This window comes from Schistocerca cancellata, chromosome 4 (genome assembly GCF_023864275.1).
Source record: "Schistocerca cancellata isolate TAMUIC-IGC-003103 chromosome 4, iqSchCanc2.1, whole genome shotgun sequence".
Lineage (NCBI taxonomy): Eukaryota > Metazoa > Arthropoda > Insecta > Orthoptera > Acrididae > Schistocerca > Schistocerca cancellata.
Genome location: NC_064629.1, coordinates 249,073,364 through 249,087,144, shown reverse-complemented (window position 1 = coordinate 249,087,144; position 13,781 = coordinate 249,073,364). Strand labels below are relative to the sequence as shown.

General features: G+C 43.5%; 1 protein-coding gene across 1 annotated transcript in view; it reads right to left on the bottom strand.

Annotated features, from left to right (window-relative positions):
- LOC126184063 (KICSTOR complex protein SZT2-like) overlaps positions 1-12,882 on the bottom strand; it is a 513,866-nt gene extending 500,984 nt beyond the window's left edge. The window contains exon 1 of the mRNA XM_049926423.1: positions 12,793-12,882. Within this exon, the coding sequence (XP_049782380.1) occupies positions 12,793-12,882 (90 nt within the window). The remainder of the gene's footprint in view (positions 1-12,792) is intronic.
- Positions 12,883-13,781: the final 899 nt, after the last annotated feature.

The window sequence follows — 13,781 nt, the reverse complement described above, 5'->3', positions numbered from 1 at the left end:
GTTACCAAGTTTCACCCTTTCTTGAATGGCACGAAGTTTCAGTTAATCACTGACCATAAGCCGTTAATATCGTTATTTGGCCCCGCCTCTCAAATTCCGGATAGGGCGGCCCACAGACTACAGCGCTGGGCCTTGTTCCTCTCTAAGTACCATTATGAAATTCGTTTTCGCCCTACAGGCCAGCATGCCAACGCCGACGCTCTTTCCCGTCTTCCGGTGGGCCCGGACCCTACATTTGATCGAGAGGAGATTATGTGTTTTCATTTGGATGTGGCGTCCCGCCAGGCGGTTGATGGCTTCCCGATCACTAGTTCTCGAGTCGCCAGGGAAACGGCGGCTGACCCGGTTCTCCGGCAAGTAGTTCACCTCATTCAGCAGGGGTGGTCGTCCCGCCCTCCGGGCCGGGCCTCGGACCCTCTTCGTAATTATTTTCTTCTACGAGACCGTCTCTCGGTCTTGGAAGGAGTTCTCCTTCTGGCTACCGATGATACAGCTCCTCGCGTGGTTGTTCCTGCAAGTTTACGACGGGAGGTCCTCAAGTTATTACATGCGGGGCACTGGGGTGTTTCCCGTACTAAAACCTTGGCTCGCAGACATGTGTACTGGCCCGGTATTGACAGAGAAATTGAGCACTTGGTGGCCGCCTGTTCCCAGTGTGCGAGCCAACAAGCCTCTCCCAGGGCAGCGTTCTCTTCATGGCCGCCGGCAACCCAGGTGTGGGAACGTGTTCACATCGATTTTGCGGGGCCGTTTCTCAATGGCTTTTGGCTCCTTGTCATTGATGCTTATTCCCGATTCCCATATGTGGTTCGCTGCTCCTCAACCACTTCAGACGTTGCAATCCAGGCACTAGCAAAAATCTTTTCTGTGGAAGGTCTGCCAATCACCCTGGTCTCGGACAATGGACCGCAGTTTCTTTCGCAGACCTTCCAGGATTTTTGTAGGCGCTTCGGTATTCGGCACGTTTGCTCTCCCCCCTTCCATCCACAATCAAATGGGGAAGCTGAGCGCATGGTGCGCACCTTTAAGACGCAGATGAAAAAGTATGTGCACGAATTTCCTGCAGAGGAAGCATTGACGTTTTTCTTGACGGCATACCGGACCACACCAATGGGAGACCGCAGCCCCGCAGAGCTCCTCCATGGGCGTCAACCTAGGACTCTGCTGCACCTCCTCCAGCCTGGTCCTCGCCAGTCTTCCCAAAATGGAGTACCTGGCTTTCCACTGGGTATGTCAGTCTGGGCCCGTGGGTTTGGTCGCAATCCACGTTGGATACCGGCGGTGGTCCTGCACCGACATGGCCGCCGGCTCTATACCTTGCAGGTGGGGGACCGGGTGGTATGTCGTCACCAAAATCAGCTACGTCCACGTTCGGGCACCCACCCTCCGACCTCTCGGACACCGGCTTCCCCATTGCCGGCACCGGTATTGGTTTCACAGGGGACGTTACCTCCTCTCCCCGCTGTGACTCTGCCGCACTGTGATGGTTCTCAGCCTTGGCAGCCTCCAGTGGCTCCAGCACCGGCATCACCATCATTCGAGCTGCCCCAGCGAGAGCCGGCCCCCCTAGCCGGCCCGGTTTCGCAGGGGGCTAGTTCCCCTGTGGTCGTCCCTTCCCCTTCGTCCCCACCACTGGGTCTTCCACCTCCTGAGGTGGAACAGGATCCAGAGCTCGCCAGCTTGTCGCCCGTTCTGTCCCAGGCTCCGGTTGTGGGACGACGGGGGCCTCTTCGTGTGGGTCACTTCCAGCCGTATTCGAAGGTTCCGGCTCGAGGGTTGGCAGATTCCCTCGACTCCGGCCATCCCATGGATGTGGAGGTCATCGCTCCTGCCCGACGCTCCACCTTCCGACGCAGTGGATCACAGTGGCTTCACCCCCCAAAGGAGGAGGAGTGTAGTAGCCACCAGAAAGATCGCGGGAGGCGCACATTGGCACGGCGCGTCATGGACGGTAGTTGCCGCAAGTAGAGTCCCGTCCACCAGAGGGCACGCGAGAATTCGGACGCACCCTCTGCCGGCGTAACAACAAGAACAACAACAACAACTCCGGCAGGACAGGCTGAGCGCAGTCAGTCAACATCGGGCATGCCTAGGACACAGTCCCGGTCTACGCTAAGTGAAGTGCGACGTAACGTGAACAGTGTTACTACAATGGCCACATGCTTCCTGTACAACTTCTTGTCACACCACCAGTTCCCTCAGTCCGGCCAGAAAGAGGTCTAAGACAGCCAGACAGTTGACTTCACTAACCACTTTTTTGATAACAATTTTCAGCCACACATTTTGCAAATGAAATGTGATTGAAAGTGATGTAATAACTAACAAGCTGATTACTTGCTTTGGCACAGATCTTCCTCTACAAGAATCTCTCACATGTAAATCAGTTCCTTGTACACCCACACATGCTTGTACTTGGCAGTGTGGCATCTCATCGCTTGAGTCTGCACTGGATGTTTTATTTTCATGACATTTCAAGTCATTCTCTCTACTGATTATATTTTTGATACTGATTGCAGGACATGACGGGAGTCACAGTCTTAACAGAGACTGCTACACCTGCTTAAGTAAAAATGTCTGTTAGATTTCAGTTATGACAGCAATTGGTCACAACATCCAAGATTAGGTACTTAGGTACAATTACTTTATTAAAAGTGCATAACTATGTTTCATTCTGGCAGTGTATTAATTCTTTACATATTAGCAGTGCCAGTTTACTGTAATGCACTCACATATCCTGACACTCTCCTGACAAATGATCATGGAAGTGAGAATTATATTCATAGGTTCTATGTTTTTTATGTTATACTTTCTGACATGTTCCACACCCACAAGAATCATCTCATTTTGGGTCTATGTAATGAATGATGAATACTGAATCTAATCTAATCTAATAGTTCTCTTGCATGTTGCCTCCTCATCCACTCTAGTTTCCACAGAATTATGTACAATGCTAAATTACACACAGATAAAGTATCAAGAGAGTGACCCTAAAACTGTTAGCACCAACAGTGGACCATCTTAATGTATCGTCTGCTTACAACTATGAGCAGATATAAAAAAATAAATAGATAATACATTACTTGAGAGAAGGTGAACTTCTTAGCCAAGATCACTCACAAACGACCTTCATTGTCGAATACCAGTTTCAGTTAGCATACTTACCATCTTTAGATCTCAATAAAAGGTTATTACAGTACTCTTTTTAAAACATTGCCAGGTATGCGAGTGGCGAGATGAACAATGCACTATCAAGTCAAGGTTAAAAGCACAATATACAGATGACTTTGTCAAACACACTACTGTGTACTTCACTGCAGCCAAGGCACTGCAAGACAAGCTAGACATTTTGATCGTCTCTCCAACTTTTAGTAAGGTAAGAGGTATTACATAGTTTGTGGGTACTATTCCCAATACTGTACCCCAATGTCTCAAACTGACAATGATGTAACAAAAGTGTCCTATCCAGTGAGATATTTAAAGTTTGTTAAGCATGGTAAATTCAGTCTCACAAGGAATCCATTGAGGGCGATGTTGCAAGTTCAATCTTTAGTATGACTCATCTGAAAGTGTTTTGTTAACAATTACAACAGGATATATATTAGCTGCTAATGACTCACCATGTGCATCAGGAGTGTGACAGAAAACAAGTGTTCGGGAGGTGCAGAGATCAATCTTCTACTATGGGATGTATGTATTACACTTCAAAAAATGGACATCCTCAACATTCAAGAAATGTTCAATATGAACCATTAACTTGCACCATGAACACCAAATGAAAAATGGTGCATCACAGTGATCACAAAGGTTCATACCTTCAAGCTCGAAGACAATCTGCTTGGAAGTTATGACCAGTGAAGGACATTCAGCTAGGTATCCACTCTTAAGGCATGCATATAAAATCACACTGGTGTAACAGGGTGATGAGAACTGATGGAATGTGACGGCATGCAAAGGAATGGGAAAAAGTCTGACACAGAGCTTATCAGAAAACTGGCTACCCTTTAAGGCTTGGCTGCATATAGTGCAATAATACATTTTATAGGCACAGAAAAAACAAACATGCAGAGGATGAATTTGCCCAGTCATTGCAGATGGTATGAACTGCAATGTCACATGCTTTTCAGGAGGGATAGTTTGCTCTAAAGGATTCTGATTTTTGTATGCAGACCAGGAATGAAGCAAATACAAGTTATTTGGACCAGCCATATTGGACAAAAGCATTGATCATACCATAGTTGTAGTTCTCTTATACCTTCTTCCCACTCTTGTTTGCTGTGATGTAAATGTTCACACAAAAAAGAATCATAGTGGGCAGAGCACTTCCAACTTACTGCAGCATAATAAATAACTTTCCAGCCAATTTACCGAAAAGATTAACAGTCAGCATAATTATATAGGAGTTTGTTACAGTACTGACATTAATTGATCTTGATCAACTCTCTTGGTACCTCTAATGTCCAGGGTTCCTTTCATATGCATTTCCTCTTCAAATCTCGATTGGTCAGGGATGAAAACAAATTCCTTATGGAAAGATGGGATAAGTTTGTTTATCTAATCTACAATTCTTCGGGCCGATTGTGCAGTTTGCTGTGCATCATCAAGTTGTTGCTTTGTTTGAAATTTTGTTATCTTACAACTTCCAATTCTGTAGCACTGTTTGAAGTTATGCAACCATCTACTACTTCCCTTGAAATCACTGTAATCTATGTCACACACTATTTGATGTGCATAACATAGCAGGTCACTATCACACTCCTCCTGTAAACTGTATCGAGCACCTTATAAATACGCAAACACCAGTTTTTGTAAAAAAAAAATGCGCTTTGTCCTCCCCTGACTGTCCATATTTTTTCTTATGCACTACACGGTTATTCTGCTATCGACTTATTCGAAATCTGTTTTTTTAGTAAGCTGTAGATGATCTTCCATGTACACAATTATGTTTAGTACCTGCCCCTTGGACAACAATTGTCCTTAACTATGTTTCATTGGAGACAGGATTCATGGTTACCTGTCCAACAAGGATGATGAACTACCTGGCTCAATACCTTTTTCAATATTGCTTTCACTCATTAAGCACATATTGTCATCAGTGTACTCCTCTTATACATTGCCCTCACAGTTGAGCGTATACGACACCCAACATGCCACTGACTCATCCTGTAGAAATGCTAATATTTCACCTGCAACTGCTTTCTCACTCTGAGAAATTTTTTGGCTTCTTTCTGACGAAATGTCAACTTCAGCAACTTTGTTGTAGACATAATACAATGTTTGCTTTGTTTATCTTTATCACTGTTCTTTTACACCACTAGTACTGTAACATTGTTGTGAGTTACTCATAAACTTTTTAGTTCAACTACGCTCTGTAGCCTTATGCTGGGCTCATCATTGAATACCTCCAGTCCCATCCCCTGTTGCCATTAGCAGGCAATATTGTGGTTGGACAGTAGACAATATGTGGGGCATCAAATACCACAAACATCATTGCCTTTTGCAACTTCACTATGTAATGGCACAAAATTCAGAGATTTCATTCCTTACAGCCATCCATATGGAGCAGTTACACAACCAATACATCATCTACAGGTTAATTAAATGCAAAACTAAATAACCTTCACTAGGTCTATTGTATATGGTGGGCTGCTCCCTTGAGACATAGTTGCCATACTTAAAGATGTGTACATGTGTACCATGAGTACAACATGACCCCTGCTGCTAGTAGCTCCAGACATCAACACAGCAGCAGACATCAACACAATTCGCCGGATTGTTTTCCTCCAAACATCACGATGCCACTATAGCACTGAAAGGGTGACAGCCATGCCGATATGTGGTACGCATATAATAGTAAAAAGCACTTCCATACAATCTTGTGCCTCTGTAACACTGTATCAGTATTCATCCTCTGATGAGTATTTAGGTCACTGCTCAACCACTCTGCAGCCAGTGCATGCTCCAGGCTCAATGCCGGCTACTTCTGTTACCCATCAGATGGAGTCATCTTGTCCTCGCCACAAGCTCTGGACATTTGACGCTTGCTGGATCTGTGTCACAACCACCCACAAGCCCACAGCCTTGTGAGATCATAACGCTAATCACTCTTGGCACCCTCCTGCTCATTGTCCAATACAGCTTTCATGGACTTAGTCATTGTGAACACCTCCCTCCCTCAGTGTAGTACAATCAAAGTTCATAGATCAGACAAAGTCTTGATGGAGGTATGCAGCCATAATCACAATCAATATAAATATGACACTAAAAATGTTGATAGGCTGCTGAAATGAAGGAGATCCAAATATTAGTAAATCCTTAATAGTGCTGGCGCATTTCAGGTGAAGCCCATTGTCAGAGTGCCTAGTAAAAATCACAAAAGACAATACAAATAATAGTACATATGGTGACACAGCATTTCAACTTGCTGAAAACGAGTAGAGCACCTAAATAAAAGGAAATACATACAACTTCTTACAAATGAAGTTAAAGTGCATGCATAATGACGTCCCAACAAATCTGACAAACAACATTTCTTGTCGAATACAGTTAAGTGACGTAGATCAGTCGAAACCACAACATGAAGTGAGACTGGCTCATTATGGAGCCATAATGAAAGCATAGAGTACATAAACTGAGCATCCTCCACACTGCATGATGTGTCATTAGTTTAAGAAATAAAATCAATGAAAACAATTTTTACATTTTACCATTTTTCATTAAAATTATGAAAATGTTCAAATGTGTTTGAAGTCCTAAGGGACCAAACTGCTGAGGTCATCAGTCCCTAGACTTACACACTACTTAAACTAACTTATGCTAAGAACACCACACACACCCATGCCCGAAGGAGGACCTGAACCTCAGGTGGGAAGGTATGAAAATGTCAACAAGTAACAAGAGGCAACTGAAACTTTCTGGTTTCTCTTGGATCAGAAAAAAATATTCCACAGTTGAAAGAGGAAAACTTCTGATACTCCTACTAGAAGATCTTACGACTGACTAAAGCTTTGAATGCACAAAATCTAAAGCTAACTTATATGGAATTTCACAAAATTTAGATTGCCTTAATACAAAGCAGTCCCTAATAAAAAAAAATGAAGGTTAACATAAAGTTTAAAAAGTCCTTTTTTATTTTTTGTCCACTATTACATTATGGAAGAAACCAAAAAAACATTTACGACAGCTCGCTACCTGAGCATTTGTAAAAAGATTCATATCCTCCTGAAACCTGATGTACATTTCAATCTCTTCCAAAATATCTAGGATCCTGCCTTAACTACCATAGTGCAGGGCAGACTAGTCATTGTTAATGCTTCTTAAGCAATGACAGCTTTGGCATATTTGTTTCAAGAGAAACTGCAAAGTTTCAGGTGGCTCTTTTTACAAGCTGACATTTGCATGTTTTTTATGAAAAATGACAAAACATAAAAATTGTTTTCATTGATTTTATTTCTTAAACTAATGACACATCACATGGCGTAGAGGACACTCAGCTTATGTACTCTGTGCTTTCGTTATGGCTCCATAATGAACCATTCTCACTTCATGTATTGGTTTTGACTGGTCTACATCACTTACTGCATTCTACAACAAATGTTGTTTATCAGTTTTGTATGGAAATCATTATACATCCACTTTAACTTCTTTTTTAAGAAGTGGCATGTATTTCCTTTTGTTTAGTTGTTCTACTCGTTTTCAACACGTTGAAATGCTATGTCACTGCAGGTACTATTATGTGTATTGTCTTTTGTATTTTTTACTAGGTTCTCTGATGATGGGCTCTGCTCCAAATGTGTCAGCACAATAAAGAATTTACTACCATGGATCTCCTTCATTTCAGCAGCCTATCAGAATATTTATATTGACAATCATAGAAATGGTCTTACGCCTGCCGTGGGGCTACGCTTCTATGTTGTGTGCAGCTGGTGGTTACTTATAAGGTGTCTTTGACATTGTCATTTCTGTTTGTCGCAGATCGATCAGTGTAGAACAGATTTGGCCTATGTGCATATTGCATTTATGGATTTTCATTATATCACACAGTAAGCTTCCGCAGCTTGTCGCTACACTATGCTACCACTGACATGCTACATACACAATTTGCACCACTATTTGAACCTGGTTTGGGGAAAACTATGGACTTTCAATCCCATATTACTGAAGTCAATAGTAAGATCGAGATTTTGCAAACCCTGCCCAATTCCAATGGTCGTTAAGGACAAGGTTAAGACCGAACTTCACAGACTATAACAACAAGTTTCATCTTGTATCTGTTGTTTCTTACAGCCAGCAGCTTCACCATTAGTGGTGATCAGGAAACCGGCAGTGGGGTCTCTTCGATTGTGAGGAGGCTTTAAGATAACCATTATTGATCAGGTGGACATTGATTCTTATCCTTTGTCTTATTCAGACCAACTCTTTTCTAAACTTTCAGGAGGTAAATTATTATCACAGAGTGCGATTTTCAGTTGCCACTGGAAGAAGGCTCACACAAGATACTAGTCTTAAACATACCATACAGACTGTGTAAAAGTAACAGGCTGGGTTTTGAAGTGGCTAGCACCATTGCCATCTTACAAAAGTTTCTTGAACAGACTACTGCTGGCATTCTACATTGAATAAATCACCTTGCTGATATTCTGGTCACTGGTCATGCAACAGATGAACATTTGCTCAATCTCCGTCCAGTTTTTGCAATCCTGTACAGAAAGGACTTTTCTAAATGTGCCTTCTTCGAACCTTTGGTTACTTATTTAGGTCATATCCTCAGTGACAAGACCCTTCGCTCCACCACAGAATATGTAGAGGCTATTCAGAACGTGCTTGTGCCTTTGTCTTCAAGTATTTCTAGAAACTGTCTCTATAAAAAATGAATACCTTTCCAATGGCCTGAAAAATGCAATCAGTCTTTTCTGAAGTTACAACTGGCCTTCCAATCAGTTCCCTGCCTTGTAACTTAGCAGCTCCACTTGCCATTAGTGGTGGTCGCAGACACACTCATCCCCAAATGGCATCAGAGTGGTTCTCTCTATAGTTATGAGGGCAGCATGGAAATTCCAGTCACATTTATATTAAAGTCACTTACTCCATCACTGACCAACATTTTGTTTAAATCAAGAGGTACACATAAGACATCATCTGAAATTGTGCTGAATGGATTCTCTGAAAATTGTCTAGAGCAATTAGTTCATAGTTCATGAGCACACTAGAATAGTAAACGGTTGTTGGTTAGTCTGTGGGGCGCTCAACTGCGCAGTCATCAGCAATAAATGGTTGTGAAAACACGCTTGATCTGTTAGGAACAAATAATCCTGCGCAACAGCAATGGAAATGCTATCGATGACAGTGCTGCTAAAGCAGAGTTACTAAACACAGCTTTCCGAAATTCCTTCACCAAAGAAGACAAAGCAAGTATTCCAGAATTTCGAATCAAGAACAGCTGCCAACATTGGCAACTTAGAAGTAGATACCCTTGCAGTCGTGAAGCAACTTAATTCACTAATAAAGGAAGTCTTCTGGTCCAGACTGTATACCAATTAGGTTCCTTAACAATCATATAAAATTGCTCGCTCAACAAAAGATCTGTACCCAAAAACTGGAAAGTTGCACAGATCACATCAATATCCAAGAAAGGCAATACGAGTAATCCACCAAATCACAGGCCCATGTCATTAACATCGATAGGCAGTAGGATTTTGGAATTTATATTGTGCTTGAACATTATGAGTTACCTCAAAGAGAACAGTCTATTGACACACTGTCAACACAGATTTAGAAAACATAATTCTTGTGAAACAGGACTAGCTCTTTACTCACACGAAATGTTGAGTGCTATCGACAAGGAATTTCAAACTGATTCTGTATTTCAAGATTTTCACAAGGCTTTCGATACCATACCTCACAAGCACTTTGTAATCATATTGTTGGTTGTGTCTCAGTTAAGTGACTGGACTCGTGATTTCCTGTCGTAGATGTCACAGTTCATAGTAGCTGACATAAAGTCATCAATGGAAACAGAAGTGGTTTCTGGTATTCCCCAAGGTAGTCTTACAGACTTTCTGCTGTTCCTGATCTGTATATATGATTTAGGAGACAATCTGAGCAGGTTCTTAGGTTGTTTGCAGATGATGTGGGGGAGAGAGTGTTATGGCCATGAAACAGGATTTGGGATGGACATCATTAAAACAAAGGCTCGTTGGAGTGGAATCTTCTCACAAAATTTCAATCACCAAACTTCTCCTTTGAATGTGAGAATATTTTGCAGATGCCGACCTACATAGGTGTTTGTTTTTGATGTGCACTGTTCAAGAGTGGAATAATAGAGTATTACTGCGAAGGTGGTTAAATGAACCCTCTGCCACACACTTATAAATGTGATTTACAAAATAGCCATGTCGATGTAGATGCAAATGTATATGTAGAGTTTTTATGCCCATATATTTTGTATTTCTTAAAGGAAGAAGGAAAACTGGAGTTTAACCTACCATCGACATGGCAAAGTGTGGTATTACTTACAGAAGATGACTAATGGTACCATATGGTGGTACCATCTCCTCTAAAACACCATGTGCTTCAGGACATTTATCAGTCTCACTGGGACATTTCTTGGATGAAGCAACTGTCACACCTTAAATCTATTGGTCTTGTATGGGTGACAAAGCCGCACAGGTGATTCAACAGTGTACCATTTGCCAGACACCAACCAACCCCCACACCTCCTCTCATTCTCACAGTGGCCACCACTGATGTAACCACTGGACCAAGTTCTTATCAAATTCACAGGCTCTTTCCTGGAGTCCATGCGGGTATCTACTGTCAACATATCCTCCCATTTCCCATACAATGTCTGCCTGCAGTTGTTAACAGCAGCAGCCATGGTGGGAGCCTTGGAGCAGCACTTTGCAAGAGAGGGTATACCCTGCACACTGGTGACAGACAGTGTCCCTAATTCACAGGGGCCAATTTTAAAAGCTGTCACACTCATAATAGTACACTACTGGCCATTAAAATTGCTACACCAAGAAGAAATGCAGATGATAAAGGGCTATTCATTGGACAAATATATTATACTAGAACTGACATGTGATTACATTTTCACGCAATTTGGGTGCATAGATCCTGAGAAATTAGTACCCTGAACAACCACCTCTGGCCGTAATAATGGCCTTGATACGCCTGGGCATTGAGTCAAACAGAGCTTGGATGACGTGTACAGGTACAGCTGCCCATGCAGCTTTAACACGATACCACAGGTCATCATGAGTGGTGACTGGTGTATTGTGACGAGCCAGTTGCTCGCCCATCATTGACCAGGCATTTTCAATTGGTGAGAGATCTGGAGAATGTGCTGGCAAGGGCAGCAGTCGAACATTTTCTGTATCCAGAAAGGCCCATATGCGGTTGTGCATTATCCTGCTGAAATGTAGGGTTTCGCAGGGATTGAATGAAGGGTAGAGCCACGGATCCTAACACATCTAAAATGTAACTTCCACTGTTCAAAGTACGGTCAATGCGAACAAGAGGTGACCAAGACGTGTAACCAATGGCACCCCATACCATCACGCCAAGGGATATGCCAGTATGGCAATGACAAATACACACTTCCAATGTGCGTTCACCGCGATGTCGCCAAACACGGATGTGACCATCATTATGCTGTAAACGGAACCTGGATTCATCCGAAAAAATGACGTTTTGCCATTCGTGCACCCAGGTCCATCGTTGAGTACACCATCGCAGGCACTCCTGTCTGTGATGCAGTGTCAAGGGTGACAGCCCTGCCGATATGTGGTACACATATAATAGTAAAAAGCACTTCCATACAATCTTGTGCCTCTGTAACACTGTATCAGTAATCATCCTCTGATGAGTATTTAGGTCACTGCTCAACCACTCTGCAGCCAGTGCATGCTCCAGGCTCAATGCCGGCTACTTCTGTTACCCATCAGATGGAGTCATCTTGTCCTCGCCACAAGCTCTGGACATTTGACGCTTGCTGGATCTGTGTCACAACCACCCACAAGCCCACAACCTTGTGAGATCCTAACTCTAATCACTCTTGGCACCCTCCTGCTCATTGTCCAATACAGCTTTCATAGACTTTGTCATTGTGAACACCTCCCTCCCTCAGTGTAGTACAATCAAAGTTCATACATCAGACAAAGTCTTGATGGAGGTATGCAGCCATAATCACAATCAATGCTGCTGCAAACGTCGTCAAACTGTTCATGCAGATGGTTGTTGTCTTGCAAACGTCCCCATCTGTTGATTCAGCAATCGAGACGTGGCTGCACGATCCATTACAGCCATGCGGATAAGATTTCTGTCATCTCGACTGCTAGAGACACAAAGCTGTTGGGATCCAGCACGGCCTTCCGTATTACCCTCCTGAACCCACCGATTCCATACTCTGCTAACAGTCATGGGATCTCTACCAATGCGAGCAGCAATGTCACGATACGATAAACCGAAATCGTGATAGGCTACAATCCGACCTTTATCAAAGTCCCAAACGTGATGGTATGCATTTCTCCTCCTCACACGAGTCATCACAACAATGTTTCACCAGGCAACGCCGGTCAACTGCTGTTTGTGTATGAGAAATAGGTTGGAAACTTTCCTTGTGTCAGCAGATTGTAGGTGTCACTACCGGCGTCAACCTTGTGTGAAGGCTCTGAAAAGCTAATCATTTGCATATCACAGCATCTTCTTCCTGTCGGTTAAATTTCACGTCTGTAGCACATCATCTTCGTGGTGTAGCTATTTTAATGGCCAGTAATGTATTAAACGTCTTACCACATCCAGCCTCAAGTGGTTTGTTTTCACCTTTAAGGCACAAATGTTGAAATCTTTAGGATCTGTTAAACTGGCTTCAGCACTTAGCATCTTTCTAGCTTCTAACTAGTCCACACCTGTCAAAAGTTGAAAGCCCTACACAGCTCTTTCATGTGTACCCTCATAGGACCCTTCTGGATCTCCTGTGTCTCCCCCGCCTGCCCCCCTTCCCTTTCCACCCCCTTCTCTGAGAACATGATCTGGTGTGGACATGCACATTTGGATGGAGTCCAGGGTGGATCCAAGAGTCAGAACAAAAGGGTCTGAAAATGATGATGGTGGCTGCACGATGTGGGATGCTGTGCCAACAAGACAATCAACTAAGTTGTGCACCCTCGTCAGAGGCCTTCTTTCTCACTGAGTCCACTATCTCCACCACTGTAACCACACTATAGCTCTCTCCACTCCTGGGTCTTAATGTGTGGCCATCTAGTCCTACCTTCCTATGAGCACAGTACACACCCACAAATGTCGATCCAGCTTCACTGGTGGTTGAACGACAGACCCCACCATGTACCACAGAGATGCCTCCACTCCCAGAAGTCTCTCGGTCTTCACAAGAAGCTCTGGATCCAGCACCATCATTACCAGCAGCCCCATACATCTCCCCTGGACCTTTAGCAGTGACATGGTACAGATGTTGACCACTTCTGCTGCAAAGTTCTCTCCCACTCCAGTCAGGCAGGTCCCACTTGTAAGTGGTGGTTCGATGAGGTAGGGGTTTAGTAAACCGCTCAGATGTGTAGAAGAGTAATTAAAATTCATCGATATTTGCAACATGACATACATCTGGTAGGATGCCTGTGGTGGAAAGAAGGCCAATATCACAGGCTAGTCAGATGAGGTTCTGTGGCGAGCCAAATATATTTACATCTACATCCATACTCCGCAAGCCACCTGACGGTGTGTGGCGAAGGGTACCTTGAGTACCTCTATCGGTTCTCCCTTCT